The sequence below is a fragment of the Ursus americanus genome, unplaced genomic scaffold (assembly GCF_024610735.1).
Source record: "Ursus americanus isolate L20-20 unplaced genomic scaffold, mUrsAme1.1.p SCAF_65, whole genome shotgun sequence".
Taxonomy (NCBI): domain Eukaryota; kingdom Metazoa; phylum Chordata; class Mammalia; order Carnivora; family Ursidae; genus Ursus; species Ursus americanus.
The window spans coordinates 502,925-520,249 of record NW_028273647.1 but is presented as its reverse complement, the minus strand read 5'-3'; the positions used below and the strand labels follow the sequence as shown (position 1 = coordinate 520,249).

General features: G+C 43.9%; 1 protein-coding gene across 2 annotated transcripts in view; it reads left to right on the top strand.

Moving 5' to 3' along the window:
* The window catches only part of LOC123786219 (focal adhesion kinase 1-like), a 109,301-nt gene that overhangs the window by 58,013 nt on the left and 33,963 nt on the right, over window positions 1–17,325 (top strand). Inside the window, exon 6 of one of the 2 annotated variants that reach the window (XM_087860454.1) lies at window positions 9,371–9,683. The exons of the other annotated variant lie outside the window; for it this stretch is intronic. Coding sequence (XP_087716580.1) covers window positions 9,371–9,541 — 171 coding nt within the window. The 3' untranslated portion in view covers window positions 9,542–9,683. Of the gene's footprint in view, window positions 1–9,370; window positions 9,684–17,325 lie in introns of those variants that run through there. 2 annotated transcript variants of the gene reach the window in all.

The following is a 17,325-nucleotide window of genomic DNA, read 5'->3' as shown; positions in this document are numbered from 1 at the left end:
ATTTAGATTGAAGGGCACAGTATTACATTGAAGTTCTATGTAATTTCCATTATCTCTATAATATTGCAGTACTCACTGTTCAGATGGATTAATTATTCAAAGGTGAATAATTCATTCAGGGTTTAAATATGTACTAACATCTACTTGTGGTATAATTGAAATATAGTAGTCTCTTGTTTTAAAAAGCTTCAACTTTTTATGAAGCTTGATGGCTTTTTCTAGCTTTCCCAGTTTTATTTTATATTTAATTTTATAAACAGAGTCACTTGGTAGAAAGGCCAGCAGCCAGTGTTCTACCTTAATGTTAATTGGAAGATTCATATTGGAGAGAAACCTTGCAAATGTAGAGCTTATGGGAAGGCTCTTAGTATATGTTCTAGTCTTTGTGAATTTCAGTTACAGTGAATGAGGAAGTCTCTTAAAGCACTGCATCAGCCTTAATAAACTTCCGAGTATTTGTACAGGAGGGGAGCCCTTTCAGAGATGTGAATTTGACAAGACATTTAGCAAACATTCAAGATTGATTATAACTGAAAATGCACCGTGGAAAGGCTCCACGACAAAGGTATTTTGGTATCAAATTTACTATACACAAGAGGATCCATATCAAGGAGAAAACCAATGATCCCTGGGCACATGTCAAGCCTTTAGCCAATGTTACAAACTTACCAGATGAAAACATTTATATTGTGAAGAAGAACTTAAACCAGATTCACATTCCTAAGTTATGAGAACATATTCGTCGGACTTTTATGAAGATCAATATGAGCAAATCCATGTGCCTGAGAACCAGGTGGTTTTACTTCATAGTAATTGATAAATGTTTGAAATTAAATAGGTCCCATCAGTTGATGATTTTCACCTTGAGGCAAAGAACTCTGAGTTGGCATTGGTTCACCACAGCTTTTCCTGTGATGGAAGGTGGGCGTTATTCATCACTCACATTCATTTAATGCTATAACATTTGAAAATGCAGTAGTTTAATTCTAAAGTAATGGATTTGCACAACTGAACAGAAGAGTACTGAAGCACATGTCCATGCAGTCTTTCTCCCCAAGAAGCACCACACAAGGAACACTACAGATAAAGGAACCGGCATATATCGTTAGGGGTACAGTGGAAGGAACGTGGCAGCGTTTGAGGCCCAGTGACCTCCGGCAGAAATGGGGTGCGGGGCTGAGTTCAGAGTGGAAGCATAGGCACTTGGTAGAAAGCAACAGACCATTTAATAATGGTAGCAAAGAGGAAGCCAGGCCGCCCAGTTTCTGAAAAGAGATCGCTTACTGTTATCCAAAGTAACCGAATATTAGAAAACAACCCAAAGGAGCTGAATAATTCGATTCAGACCCCACCCTATGCACTGCCTGCTCCGGGCACCGTGTGCAGCAGGTGGACACTCGGGCGTAGCCAGTCTCAGCCGATGTCTTGTAAGTGTAAAAATACAAGGTTTTGAAGACTTAGTGTGAAAAAAGAAGGTAAAATATCTCATTAATAACCTGTTTTGATTGCCTGTTGAAAAGATCATGTTCTTGACATATAGTAGGTTAAATGAAATATGTTATTAAAATGGAATTCACCCATTTCTATTTATTTATTTATTTTTAGAGATTTTAAAGGAACATGTACAGCTTGCATTTTCATTTCTGCTAGACAGTTGTGCTCAGTAGAAAGTAATTTGCTTGACTCAAGAAGCAGCACCTTTGGAGGCGTTGAGAAAATATCTGGATTCTTGTTGTAATGCATTATAGAGGTTTTATTTCTCATGCTGCAGTTAGTAATTTTACTCCTTTTACAGATATGTGCTACTTTATTTTAATTAATTTAAATGGTTGTTGAAAGGATTCCTAGGACTCCACCATTTATAGGCAAAGCGTACAAAGCAGTGTCTCAGGTGCAGGCCTCATGGCCTCGGACACTCGGAGGCCATCCCTGGCCCACGTGGCCACCTGTGTAGGAGGAGGCCCAGCACCTTCTTCGGGGGGGGGGGTTCTGTGAGATGGGCACGTAAGCACATTCTGTCTACGTCATCTGCCTCAACCTGGCTGGTGTGGCTGCCCAGATGCGACCAAAATCAGGTGCGAGTCATAACGCCGGTCATGATTCCTGCCAAGTGCTGGCAGACTGGCGCATCCTGCCCCTAAATAAGCAGCAGCCCACGGAGGCAGACATCACCTACCTCGGCCATAGCGTTGGCCCCGGGTCAGTAGCAAGGCCCAGGCAGCTGCAGAGCTCAGATTGGGGTTAACTCATGCCGGACTATATTGAATAAGAATGGTCATCTAGAAACATTGTAGTGGTACTTCAGAATAATAAGGGTGTATAGAAAATTCCAGATTCTACCAGAGGAATCCCCTACTTGGGAAACAGAATGACATTTACATCAAACTTTTCATCAGCAATGCTGGATGCAGGACAACACTGGAACAGCATCTTCTCAGGGCTCAGGAAAGTGAGTTGTACCGCAGAAGTCTTCCAGACAGACTACCAATCATGAAGACTGGGAATGAAGGTGTCTTTAGAGAAATAAGGGTGTAGAACGTTAATCCCACAGGCTGTCTTTAAGAAAACAGGAGCATAATAGAACAGATCCGTGAACCCAGAAAGAAGTGCTGTAGGGATGCAGGCGGCCACAGGTCACCACCGTGTTGTGGTCTCCGTGCAGCCCCCGTGCACCTCTCCTCCATCTTCTTGGTCTCTTTAAGCTGTGACCACCATTTAATCCAGCTCTGCCTTTTCCACACCTGCCCTCATTCTGACTGGTCTCCCTCTGAACTTGGGACCTGTGTGCCGCCCAGCTGCATCTGCCCCTCTCCTCCGTCTCTACGCTTCTGACTCTGAAAGGACTGTGTGTCAGTCTGAGGGCTTCCCTTCTTTCAGACACTTAGAATCATCTGTTGCTCCTCCTTTGCTTACGCCCTACACCCAGTACGTTAGCCGGTCCTGCCACATGGTCCCCAGATGCACCTAGAATCCACCCACTTCATCTGACCCCTACTGCGACACCTTCTTCGAGCCACATGGTCTCCTGACATCCTGCTGTCCCCCTGGAACCCCTGAGTCTGTTCACAGCCCAGCAGCCAGGTGACCCTATGAAAACGAAAGTCAGAGCGTGTCACTCCTCAACTCAGAACCTTCCTGTGGCTTCCTGTCTCATGTAGGGTGAACGTTCAGGTCCTTCAGAAGCCCCTGACTCTCCTCTCCCTGTCGCGCCCCATGACCTTCTCTCCTCCAGCTCGCTCCCTTTGACTTTCAGCTTCCTGCGCTGTTTCTCTAACATGCCAGTCTTGTAATCAGTCATTTGCTCAAAACCTCCAGCAACTCCCCATTTCTCTCAGAGGAAAGCCAGATTCCTTCAGCAGCCTACGAGGACCTACAGGATCTGGCTCTTTGTGGCCTGTTCTTATTTCCAGTGACTGCCCTCGTTCCCTCGGCCTCCCAGCCCCGGAGAGCTCCCTCTCTGCCACCTTTTCTGTTGCCCATCACCCCATTTTGATGATGATTTGTCCTTGCTGAGATTGTCTTGTTTCTTGATTTGTTTGCTCTTTTATTCTCTGCTTTCTTCCCCTAGACCGTAAGCTCTGTGACAGCAGGGGCCTTTCTGCCTCCTGGTATTGTCCCCGGCATCTTCAGCAGGGCCTAGCAGGCACACAGACTGGTGCTTGACAGAGCCCCATTGGAGTAACTACACGAATCCTAGATGAAATGGAGTACTTCTGACAGAAATGTAAATTAGGAACATTGGTTGCAGAAGTAGAAAGTAGTAGACTGATGACCATAAAAGAAATTGAATTGATAATCAGAGATTATACCTATTGAGAACCATACCTGTCCTTACTGATAACTTCTGTCAGACCTTCATTCCTACCTTGTTACTATTTTCCTTAAATCACAGGGTCTAGAATAATCCATTTTATACCCAGACACCAAATCTGGGCAAGTACCATATAATGTTGCTAAAGATTAAGTTGCAGTTGAGTTGTTGGACAATATTCTTGTCACCTTCAAAGTTATCTTCAAGTTTATTAACAGGCCCAGTGCCCTTTCCTGACTACGTAGTACAGTGCGAGGTTTCAGTGCTCGTCGTGAGCCTCTAGAGGAAGGTGATGTAATTACCTGAACCTGCAAGAGGAAGTGAACACAAGAAATTCAGTCCTGTAGTTTGCTAAAAGGTGCATGGAGTTGGTTGGATTAGGACTAACTATTGTAACCAAGCTGGTAGTAGGAAGAATAACAGTAGAGAGAAGCATTCTGATCAATTTAAAACCGGCTTGCTGACCAGAGTGGGCAGACACGTGAACAGTGTGGGATTCTCTGAGTTTGTGGGAGTTAGGAGCTCTGTGAACAGTGCTGTGCTAAGAATGGCTAGTGGCCGTAGGGGAAGGCAGCCAGCAGGCAGTTTTCCCTGAGTTCAGCCCAGAGGGCTGCCTGGGGAACTCCGTGTGTGGTAGTCCCGTGGTCTCCAGTGTTCACTGCTAGGTGGTGTCACAGATGCCTTATGTGTGTCTCAAACGTAAACTTCTTCTGTCTGATAGAGGATCGGGTGAATGCGCATTTAAAAGCTCGAACGCTGATTATGGTTTTTCAAATAACTTTGGTGCAGGAAAGGACTACAGAGATTTTAGTTAAATTATTCCTTTAATGGAGGGAGAGTATCATCCAGGAAGAAACTAGAAAGAAAATCCTTAAGGAAAAAAGCAGACTCAAAAGCAGTGTTAAGAAGAATATGAGACAGTAAGAGCATGAGAAAGAATTCTCTTATCACTAGATGCTTAGAGATGGCGATTGTGGTAGGGAGAAGAATGGCCCTTAAAGAGGTCCACATCCTAATCTAGAACCTGTGTATATGTGACCTTCCATGGCAGAAGGGACTTTGAAGATGTTACCGAGATGAAGAGGACCTTGAGATGGGGGAGATGAGGAGCCGCAGACCTTTTCTGGCTGTGGTCCGAGGGAGGGGACTGCGGATGAAGGGTTGGCTGCAGTGCAGACGCACAGAGGGGCCTCTAGCAGCTGGAGAAGGCCGGCCGAGAGCTTTCAGAAAGCAGCACATCCCTTCCAACACCTGGATTTTAGCTCAGTGAGACCCATTTCAGATTTGGGATCTTCCAGAACGGAGAAGTATATGTTTGTGTTCTTTTAAGCCCCTCCGTGTGTGGTTATTGGTTACAGCAGCAGTAGGGAGCTGATAGACACAGGCGTGCTTTGTCTTGGCCGAGTTGGGGCCGACTTCTGCGTGAGTGCTGAGCCGACAGAAGGGCTGCACTCATGTTGGAGAGCAGGGTGTGGATCTCCACGCCTTCTTTGTGGTACAGAAAGACCTGCACAGGAGGAGCCGAGGACAGTAACAGCTGTCGGTTTCCTTACTGTGAGGAGCATCTGAAAGAGAGACGCAGAAAAATAACGGCTGGATGTTGTAACAAACAGATCAGTAGTGATGAGTGCACTTGTAACTCCTGGGAGGAAGTAAAGACACGAGCACTGTTCACAACACAGTGTGTGGTTTTAGATCTCTCTCATAATAAAGACATCTTGCAAATCACTGTGAGAAGACAGCTAGACACAGCAAGTATCTCTTGTTATCTTGTTGCCACCTTCCCCACAGACTGTTCATGGTCACCTCTCTCCTTCTAGATTAAGGCTTTGGAGGCTAAGGGTGCTGTCTTACCACCAGATGTAGGCTAGATGCAAATGACCAAAAGAGTGAGTGAACATTCAAGAGTGGATGAACATGAAGGAATGGTTTGCAGGATTTCTTTCTACCAGTGGAAAGGTCATTATTTCTTTCTAGAGCATAGTCTGAAAGATAAGTGACCAAGTGGAACCAAGCAGAATCATAAAAAGAACTTTTAGAAATGAAAGTACAGTGTCATCTCACTAGTATATAATGAGGGAAATGTAAATTATAATAATGAAATGCCCCCCCTTCTATGGTCCATCACATCGATAAACACTTTAAGATTAATTTTACCCAGCATTGGCATGAGGTGAAGGACAGTCTCTAACATTGTGTGCCAAGTATAATTGGTATAGTTTCCCTGGTGGCCATACTTCCAAAATGTCACATTTTATTTTTTTTTTTTTTTTTTTTTTTTTTTTTTTTTTTTTTTTTTTTTAAAGGTTTTATTTATTTATTTGACAGAGAGAGACAGCCAGTGAGAGAGGGAACACAAGCAGGGGGAGTGGGAGATGAAGAAGAAGCAGGTTCCCAGCCTAGGAGCCTGACGTGGGGCTCGATCCCAGAACGCTGGGATCACGCCCTGAGCCGAAGGCAGACGCTTAACGACTGCACCACCCAGGCGCCCCTCAAAATGTCACATTTTAAAGTAGCTTTTGACCCAGTGCGTCTGTTTCTAAGCAGTGCTGCTGCATGTGTACGATGCCAGCTAGAAGCTCGTTCATAGCAGAATTGCGTGCATCTCCACTTCCCTTTCTCCCCCAGAGCAAGGAAGCTGACAAGAAAATAACTGTCCACCCGTAGTAGAATGGCTCTGAGGCTACGTGCTATGTTCCTGATAAGATGGAAGCCTCGTGTACACACTGGCTAGTGTCTTTTCATCCTCAAGAAGAATTCTTTTCCTGCGAATATCTCATGTGAAAATCAGGAAAATTATATATTTCCAAATTCTGGGATATGATACAGATGAGTAAAGGGATAGTTCAGAGTAGCAAAGTATAGGTTTATATACTGTAGGGTAGGATTGTCCTGGGACATCAAACCAGGATGAGAAATTTAAATGTAATTCAGCTGCCATTAGTGGCAAATTATAAAGCCTTGTCCTGTTATCTCCCTAGAGATCTTTTTCTGAATGTACGTCTTCCAGAAATAATACATGCATACTTTTCCATATGGTAGTAATGTTGGGTTTCGGTTTTTTTTTTTTTTTTTTTTTTTGAGTATGCATTCCTTACTAAATACCTAGTCCTCAAAGTTATTTTTCAGTTATGCAGAACCAAATATTTGGTTCTCAAAATTATTTCAGTTACTTAGTGTATGTACTGAGCTTCAAATATAGAAGTCCTGTGTATTCATAATCTTGGCCACCATTCAAACTGAGTCAGCAGTGAGATATTCAGGAGTTCTAGAGAAATAGGACAGAACACAGTATGGAAGCATAAAGAAAAAGCAAAACGTGAAATAAAGGGAAATGTCTGTGTGTTTATTGCTTTTAATTTTTTAGTGGAAAGTGAAAGTTGCTACCTTGTTTAATGAGGAGGTTCTGTAGGATGGGAACTCTTTGTTCAACAGAACCCAACCTGAGGTCACACTGGGTGTCTTCAGGTGGCGTGATCAAGTGAATGGACTAAAACTGTATCTATCCCATAAAACTCCAGATTGGGAGCCTGTCTTTCCCCTGGGCTCCACAGCTCTGGACTAAGCGTCCGTATACTTGCCTCTCTGCAGGTAGGCATCTATGTGCCCATTCCTTGAGAGGTCATGAAGATAACCTTTGCTAGGGGTCATCAGGGAGGGCATCCAGAAAGGGTGGGATTTCCCTCAGACTGTGGATGGTACATCAACAGTAAGAAACCGTTTGTCCCCCGAAGGATAGACCTGGTGAGACAGAGGGTTGGGGACGGATGTGAACATAAACTTCGGCCCTAACAGCAGAGAGGCAGCTCTGGAATCTGTGCTAGCAGGGAGCTGCTGTGGAGTAAAGAGATGTGCTAAAACCCGAGCTTTAGTGAGGGCCACCGGTGTCGGTGTGCTCTCGGTAGTGAATTGGCAGAGCTGGGACAGGAAGACAAAGCGCTTTCGTGGGAATTCGAAAGCGGCGCCAGTGCCTGTCCTGTGCAGCTCAGGGATTTGTGTTGTTGGCAAGGAGAAGCTGCAGAAGTTGCCACTGAAAGAATTACTCGAAATGGCTGTCTCTTCCCCCTAGGCAGATCCCCTGCCCCAGAGCACAAGAGGTGAAGACTAGGGGGCGGGCTGGGTTTCGGCTCCCGCTGCCCCGTGGCTGGGTGCCCTTGGGTAGACACAACCTGCAGCGTCTTTCGTGGTGGCCTGACAGAGATTCTGGGCCTTGAATCAAAATCCAGGAAGGACATTTATGCTTACTTCAGTTTCACCCAGACATCTGTAGGCTGCACACATCCTTCCTGTCCCACAGAGAGCTCATCTGCCTTTGACGCCTCCAGCCTGTCCTTTGTCCGTGCTTTCTCCCCGATGATGCCAGTCTCCCGTGCTTGATACACAACCTTCTCCTGGGATCCAGTAGTCTGAAGGGGAGGCTGACCACGGGCAGGTGATGATGCCTTTAGTGTGGACACACTGGGTCCTTAACAGGTTTTGCATATATAGGACACGTTACTTATCTTTTCTCATGAGTAGGGATAGGAACATTCTTATTATCAACAGCATCATGCCCTAATATAGACATATTTAGTATACGTAGGAACTTTTCAAGATGTGCCTTATATTACAAGTAATATGCTTTCAGTCAATTGCTAATTTAAAAAAACAGTGATTTTCTTTAGAAGTCATTTGCATGTTAATAGCAGCCTCATTAAAAATTATGAATGGCCTGAAGTGTTGAGAAGAGTGCAGTGGTTATCATGAGCACACCTTCACGTAAGGGAGCGGATGGTCTCTGCTGTATTCCCCTGTGAGTCTTCCATATGTGCTGCCCATTTACATCCCTGTACGCACGAGACCTCCACAACCGTGAGAGCACAGGTCAAGACTCGGGGTTACGGCTTCCTTGCCCTCGTCCCAGGATAAGCTTCATCTTTGCGAGGCAGCCTTCCCTGCCGCCTTCAACTCTGAACTCATGGGCACGTGTGTCAGGAGCATTAGGTTTGGGGACTATTTTAGATTGCTGCATTGTAAGCGACAGAGAGCTCATAGTAGATTGGGTAGGCCCAGCTTCCAGTAACTTCTCCTACATCATCGATACTATCAGAAGCGTGGCCTTCATTGTATGTTTCTAACTGTGTTTCTTAAGAAATGACATGAAGTTGCAGCCTGGTCTAAACCAGTATGCTGTCCTGGGTTCAGAAAGTGGGACCCCCTCCTTAGGTCTAGTTCTCAGCACGTGACCTCCAGGGGCGGCCGGAACGCTTGGTCAGGTTTTGGGGGTGACGCAGAGGTAGAGCTGCAGAAATGCATGTTACGTTTCCGTGCCTCGGTTATCACTAATGAAAAGGGAAGAGCCTCTTGTGTTTTTTTCAGAACTTTTCCTTGTTCATAAAAATACTATTTGAGAAAAAAGATTCCTGAGAAAAATGAAGTAATTTATTTAACTTGATACTCTTTTTACCAAAGATTTCTGCTAACTAACTAAAAGAAATGCACATTGCATTAATTTTTAGCATACAGTTGTTTTTTTTCTGTTTGTTTATAACAGTCATTTTTGTGAGGGGTATGTTTTAGGGGATCATTCAGAAGATAGTGGACAGTCACAAAGTAAAGCACGTGGCCTGCTATGGATTTCGCCTCAGTCACCTGCGGTCAGAGGAGGTTCACTGGCTCCATTTGGATATGGGTGTCTCCAATGTGAGGGAGAAGTATGAACTTGCACACCCACCAGAGGAGTGGAAGTAAGATTACATACCTACTTTGGCGTGACTCACACTTATTTGTTTGCATATTAAATCACACACAAGAGGATGAGCGTCTTTGCTTAATTTTCTTACTGATTGTAATTACGACTCCTGTATAAATAAAATTGGCTGGTAATGATTAACCAGTGATCTCTTCTAGACTTCTGTTCCGTCTGTCTTTGTGGCACCACCGACTCTGGACTGCCTGAGCTTCTCAGGGGTTCTGTGGTGATGGCCTTTGGCTAGTCACACTTCTCTTGTCAGGACTCCTTTGTTTCAGCCTCGGCTCGAAGAGCTCAATTCCTCATTCTTTTCCTTTCTGTCCTGTTAGCATTCTTTTGTGCAGCAGGACTTCCTGAGCCCTGAGGAGACCACATCTAATTATCTCATGAACGGGCAGCACGGCTCGTGAGCCCGGTACCCTCCGGCTCGCCTGAGAGGACTGGGTGTGTACTTGACGTTCACGTGCTACAATTAAATGAGGTAGTGACTAGTCCTGACCTTAGTGAGACTGCTGTGACTGAAAGTGAATTAAAAGGATTCTCTACAATTGTCCTTTCTCTGGTTCTCTCCAAAAAATAATATTTTTTTCCACTGTTAAGCAGAGCAACACGTTAGCCGGAAACCATATGTGTAAAACACTAGAGTGTGAGAGGAGGTGAGCCCCGTGCGCAGGCACCCTCGTTTTTGTAGACACAGTCACAGAGACAAAGGTGGTTGTGGATTGGGGACGGTACTCAGTGTTGGTCACTTTCAGTTCAGCACCCAAATCGATTAGAAGACACACTTGAAAAGAAAAACAAACATGTGAAGGTTAATAAATCTCTAGTCAAATGCGATCTTGTCCTAGTTACAGTTTACCAGAGAAATATGCTTGTATTTTCAGCTTTATCAAACAGCTGGAACTGACAAGCTAACATGATATTCCATGATAATATAGTTTGGTTGGGTTACATCAATGGCTAGCAGAGATTTGACCTCCAGCTCTTTTGCCAGTCAATCAAATAAGTGTTTAAAAGCCAGGAATACCTAGAAGTTAGTTAAAAATACCTGCAGGTTTTTTTATTCCATACAATTCTATTACCTTCTTAATTTATATGGACAAGTCAGAGGCACAGTGCATTATGACGGTAGCCCTAGTGCTCAGTAAGATGCGGAGTGTAGACCGCTGCATATACAAGCTCTGTTTCTGTTCTTTTAAGCCAATTTATTTTGCTTGATATCAAGTAAAGGTGAGTGGGCACTACTCTTTTTCATGGAGACTGAACCCTCAAAAGTAAGGCAAGCATAGACTGGGTGAGGTAGAACTTTGCCACACGCAGTGCTGAACCTGACGCTGACGGAGGTGGTGAAGATGCCGCCACTGCTGTATCGTCACCGAGGCGTGGCTGGAGCCAGGCGCCAGGCCAGCTGTGCACTCTTTGTACATTTGCAGCTTGTAAAATATGTATGTCACATAGCTCTCCCCAGTCTTACAAGGTGAAGACGGAGGAAACAAGCAACAAACTTGATTTAAGTTCCAATTACGGACAGAGCTCGGGACACAGCTTTGACTTGAATGTAGCTGACTTCACAGTGCAGGCTTTTTCAATGAACGTGCCCATCTCAGGAGGACTGCTGCGGTTTTAACTCCAAGAAGTGGTCTGACAGTGCACTGTCTGCACCAGTGAAGGTGTGTGGACAAGAGGCTGGAGGCACAGGTGGGCCCTGTAGGTGCTTCTGGGAGGGTTAGGCTTTATACTGCCTGTCCGTGCATGCCAAAGGAGGCGGAACGTAAAGTGTCAGTAAGAAACAGGAGACTATTCTAAAAAGAACCAAGTAGATTTGAAAAAAGACCAAACACAAGTTCTAGAAACCACTGGATGGATAAAACAGCAAATTAGATATAGCTGAAAAATTAGTAAACAGAAGTGTGGATCTGAGAAAATTTTCCCAAAAGATAGCCCACAGAGATAAACATGTGGTAGGTATGAAAGCACGTTATGTAGCATGAAGAATGAGAATGTCAACCCATTTCTGGGCAGGGCTCTCAAAGAGAATAGAAAGAATGAGGAAAAAGAAATACTCCAAAGAGATAATGGCAATAGCTGAGAATTTTCTAGAAGTGGCAAATACCAGAAGTCCTCAGGTATAGGACTAACGTAAGATCCCAAACAGGGTTAATGAAATAAATCTACACTTTGGTGGATTATAGTCAAATAGTGTACAAAAGAAAAAGAGATGATGCTAAAAGCAACCAGGGAAAAATTCACAATTCTCCACATTTCTCTCCAAGTGGTGAGAAAAAGTAACTGGCGACCTGTATTTGTTCGTCAGATTCAGTTGCCATTCAAGAGCAGGGTGACAGAGGTACTTTCCTCAGAGAGTTTGCCATCCTACAAACATATTTCAGGAGAAAGAAAAGTGATTTCCGAAGTGGTTTTCAGATACAGGAAGGAGTACTAGGGAAAAAATTGGGTGGTTCAAAGTAAGCATTGGCTCTAAAAACAAATAATGATAAGAACTGATTTTTTTATATTAAAAAAGTAGAACCCAAATAGTGGATGCATGTCAGAAGAGAGGTAGTCAGAATTGTAGCTCTCAACCATGTTTTAAAATTATGTATTAAAAAAATAAAAAATAAAAAAATTGTATATTAAGACAGCCATGAAACATTAGAAGTAGATTTTATAAGCTAAATAATATGTGCGTGAGTAGGTGTTAGGGACACACAGCAAGGAGAGAAGGAAGGAACTGGAAAGCAGGACAAAGAGGAGTCACAGACTAGACTTTGGAAATAAGCTCAAGCAGACTAACAGTAACTGGTCAGAGATTGTTAGTGTGTGATTAAAAAATAGAGTCCAGCTATCTGCTCTTTATGACAGGTATCTAAAACAGTGATGTTGAAGACATTTTTATGTGACTTACAGGAAGAAATATTTTACCTTAAGATGCGGTACACATACACATGTACGTGTCTCAGAACTATGTACATATAGGTCTACATATGTACTTCACAAAACCATACCCAGACTCACTAGAACACTGAATTCTAAGGTTTTCATCCAGAGGCATTCTATTCTGTTTAATTTTATTTAGATAGATGGATGGTGGGCAGGTGGATGGATGGGTGGGTGGGTGGGTGGATGGATGATAGAAGGATGGATGGATGGATGGATGGATGGATGGATGGATGGATAGATGGATGGAAAGATGGATGGATGGGTGGGTGGATGGGTAGATGGATAGAAAGATGGATGGGTGGTGGGTGCATGGGTGGTTAGAGAAGGGGATGGATGGATGGATAGATGGATAGAAGGATGGATGGATAGAAAGATGGATGGATGGGTGTTTGGAGAGATGGATGGATGGGTGTTGGGTAGATGGATGGATAGAAAGTTGGGTGGATGGATAGATACAGAGAAGGATGGATGGATGGATGGATGGATGGATGGATGGATGGATGGATGGAGAGATGGGTGGATGGATAGATAAGAGAGAGATGGATGGATGAATAGAAGAATTTTCCTACCTACTCACCAGGGGGATGAGGGGATTGGTATTGCTTTATTAATATCCTGTTTTAAAAGTTTCAAGACAGAAAAACATTCTTAGGGATATGGAGAACAACCACATAGTAATAAAAGGCTCATTTCACAAGAATTTATGAAGAGTAGAATAGATGGAACTATTAAACTTGTAAGTTTCTAAAGACATTTCTCAAAATACATAAAGCAAAAATAGTAATAAAAGATTAAAACTTAGCTCTCCTAATAATTAAAAAGAAAACAAACAATAGTAAACAATTTTTAAATTATGATTTTCACTATCCTTTTTAACATGGAAATACAGAGGCCTGCACATGGCAATGTGTTCATCATTTTGAAAACACATTCCTAAATAGTTCATGGTTCCAAGTAAAACTCCCAGTTTGCTGAGGGTCTGGCTTGCTGCCTTGTTCTATTCCTCCCATGGGCTCCTCCCCTTCACCCTCCAGTCCACCTTCCTGTAGGAGCTGATGCTGTCAGTCATTTCTTACCTAACAGTGTTCTGTGCTTCACCTCTTGTGTGCCCAACCCTCCTACTTTACTGACCATTCACTGTCTTCTGCTTAGCATTTAAATTTGGGGGCTGCTCCAGTGACGTTTTTTCCTCGTTCTTGTCTCTATAGACCAGCCTTTGGCATCAAAATCACACTTTCATTCAATAGACCTACAGGAAACCAATAAACCAGTTTTTGCCTAACCAGACAAAAATCCTAAAAGCTGGTAGCTTGGGGGAGCAGTAATAGAAGGAGTGAAAAGCAGTTATACAAGGATTTTTTAAGGTAGAGCTCATAGGACTTGCTGAAAAGTCTTTAAAAGTATACACATCCAGGGAAATATGTAAATCATTTCTGCAGAGGCTTCCAGTAGTTCCTCATCATCCGTGGAGCCAACTCGAGAGTCCTGATCATCTCTCAGCCCCATCTCCTTTTGCTCTCACTCCCCTTCCTGCACTCCGGCGGCTTGCACTCTGACATTTCAGTGTTCCCTTTTCAAAAGTACTGGGTCAGGATCTTCTCTGCCACCAGCTTTCTTGCCTGGTGAATGGGACAGACTTTTATCTTGGAGAACTTTCCACCTGCTCTACCCTAGCCACATGGCTCTCTTCCTCGTTCTTGAACAAGCCAAGTGTGTATTGCTGCTTGGAGTCTTTGTACCTGCTGGGACTCTGGTGAATGTGCTCCCCTGCTGTTTCCAGCATGGCTTGGACCTCCCATCATTTAGGGCGAGTGCTCTGCTCTCCCCTCTTCCTGTGGTCTTCTCCAACCGTTCTGTCTGTAGGGCCCACTGCCGATCCACTGGATGACTTTTCTCCCACAGGGCCTTGGTCTTACTGTCTGATCTGTGCCTCGTTTCTAGCTAGTTGTGCCTGGTAAGTAGTAGGCACCCAGTAAAAACTTTTTAAGTGAGAAGTGAATTAGTGGTGGTGAGAGTGTCAAGTAAGAGGAAACACAGTATGGTGGAATAGTAATGTGTATTCTTTACTAGTGTGTGTCCGTTGCAGTGTTTTCACACTAATACATGTTGCTTACTATGTGGAGGGCGTTGTGCGAAGCACTTGGCTTACTTTACCAAAATTAATTCTTACTATGATAGTTTTATCAAGTGGGTGGGTACTCACCTTTTTCCATTTTACTTGTGAGAAACCTGCTGTTCTGAGAGGTTTATTAACAGCTTCCTTGACATCCTACAGCTTCCACTGGTGGAGGGTAGAGAGTGGAGTCCATGTACTCAGCTGTTTCTTGTCTACTCCTGTGTAAGACAGGTACGGACAAGAAACGAACGATTGGTAGTGTTTTCTCCTCGCTAGCAGGCATCTTCTCAGTTCATGGGTGGCTTTGTGAGGGCAGCTACATGCCTGCCTTTAGTTTTGAGAAGTAAGGTCTTAGTCAAAGGACTCACCAGAATAATTGGATGTCAATCTCCATTCTCGGGAGGTTTTTGAACATAGATTTTTTTTCTTTTTGGACTCTCTGTTATAGGCTCTGTTGATATGGTCCAGTAATCCTGAGATAGAAGCGTGCTCTCCTGAGTCCTCAGCTCTTCAAACACCTCTGTGAGCTAGCTTGCAGCACACAGTGGGTTGTAACTGAGGCAGGCAGTGTGACCTCACAGAGGCATCATGACTCACCACTGGGGAAACGAAAGGGCTGATTTGATGAACGGCTCTCCTTGTGGGAAGAACAACAAAGTTAGATCCTACCTCAAATAATACACAGACACCCACGTGAGATGGATCCAGTGAGAAAAAAGGTTAATGGAAAGTAGAGTTGACTGTGTCTCTGATCCTGCAGTAGGAAGATTTAATACCCCCAAAGTGTTCACTATAAATGGAAAGAAAGCAGATTTGACTTTATGAAGATAAAGAACTTCTGTATATCAAAAGGTATATTTTTAAAAGTGCAAAAAGCAAGTTGCAAGTGAGAGGTGATATTTGCAACATATGTAATGAACAAAAGACGGTGTCAAGAGTTCTTCCGGTTGATATGAAAATTGCAGACAATTCACTAAATGGGCCAGAAACACGACGGTATCGTCGTAAAGAGAACACAAGTCTGGCCAGTAATCATAGGCAGCCACTGTCGGCTTCATTCGCCCATTAGGGAGATGGGAATCTGGACCGCACGATCCGTCTGCCACTCTCCGCGTGGCCAAAAGTAAGTTGTTGACAGTGGAGAGGCGGTGGCTCCAGCAGGCTCTTGCCTGCACTGCTGGTGAGAAGGTAAATGGGTACAGCCATCTGGTGAACAGCTTGAAAATCGGGTGTTGCCCACTCTATGCACTTCCACTGCAGATTTTGTCCTTGAGAGACTCTTAGGTGTCTGTTCCGGGCTAGAGTTGCAAGAACGTCATGCAAGTGAAAATGGACGAACAGTAGGGATGTGCAGCAGTATGGACGAATCTTAGCTACATAACTTCGTGGCAGAATGAGTCTCCCAGGAAAGTGTTGTGAGTACACTAAGTACCACTGAACTGTACACTTTATAAAAAGGCTAATTTTTTGTTATGTGAATTTTACCTTAATTTAAAAAAAAAGTAAGTCCCAGAAGATGACATACAGCATGATAAGCTTTTATAAAGTGAAGAAAAAAAACCTTAAAAGAATATTGTTGGGAACACATCAGTTAAGTAAGACAATGTGGCTCATGTAAGTAAAGGACCAGAGGGAAGTCATCCAGAGCCTCTCTGGGAGGAGCAGCTTGCCCCCCAGTCTCCATAAGGGAGACACCCCAGGACGTCACAATACCGTCCTAATCGATACTGCAGCAAACAGTGTCCTGCCGTTTTGAGAGATTTCCATCAGACAGATTTCAACTTCGAAGTTTAGCACTTAGATCTTTCTAATGAACGAAATTTTGGTAATTAAATTTGGGTATCTGGAGTCACCTGTGTAGAGTGGTCTGTTTGGCTTAGTCAGGTATAAATAGACTGTCTGAGCTTTGGGGGAAATGGTCCAGTCCTTTTGATGTCGAATCCAGGGCTTCGAGGGCCAGGTCTGAGACATGGCTCATGTGGCCTTTGAGAAAGTGTTGTGGGGCTTTGCCGAGCAAGTGCAGAGTACCCTCCTCATTGTTACCAAGACACGGTCCTGCTTAGCGCTGCTCTGTCCCTGCCGTGTAGCAGCCCCTCGCTCTGCAAGGACACCACTGGTTTCAGACCTCGGCAGGAGAAAAAGTCTTTTATAGAGAGGAAAGGTGCCATTTTTCAAAGATGACAAGTGAAAATGAATAATGATAGTTTAGGAAGTTTCATTTATGTTTCCTGTGTTACCTTGAAATGACACTGCCTCTGCTCATGCCTTCATTTAAAAGTAAGTCTTTCATTGTAATCCTGCATTGCTGAGATTTAAAGCAGAAAGACAACAAAGAGAGGAGCGCTCTGACAGGTTTGGAAGTGATGCCTTTAAAACGAGGGCGGACTTCCAGTTTGCTGGTGTTAAACATGTACTGGATGCTTCTGCACCAGATACGAGCAGCAGGGAGATAGGTCAGTGTCCATCCGTTTCCAGTGGGTCTGCGGCCACAGATTGGCTCCAGAGAGGCTGGCTGGAGAGCAGTTCTGGTGGGTGTTACGGGTGTTGTTACCATGGTTATGGAACAATCAGTCTGCGAATTTCTTTTGATTCTCAATATGTATCAAAAGTTGGAAGAATAGTTCACAGAAGCCTTGCATACTCTTCACCTCGCTCCCCTAAAATGTTGAAACTTTCATAAACATAGTACGAATTGAAACCAGGAACTTAACATGGATACAGTGCTAT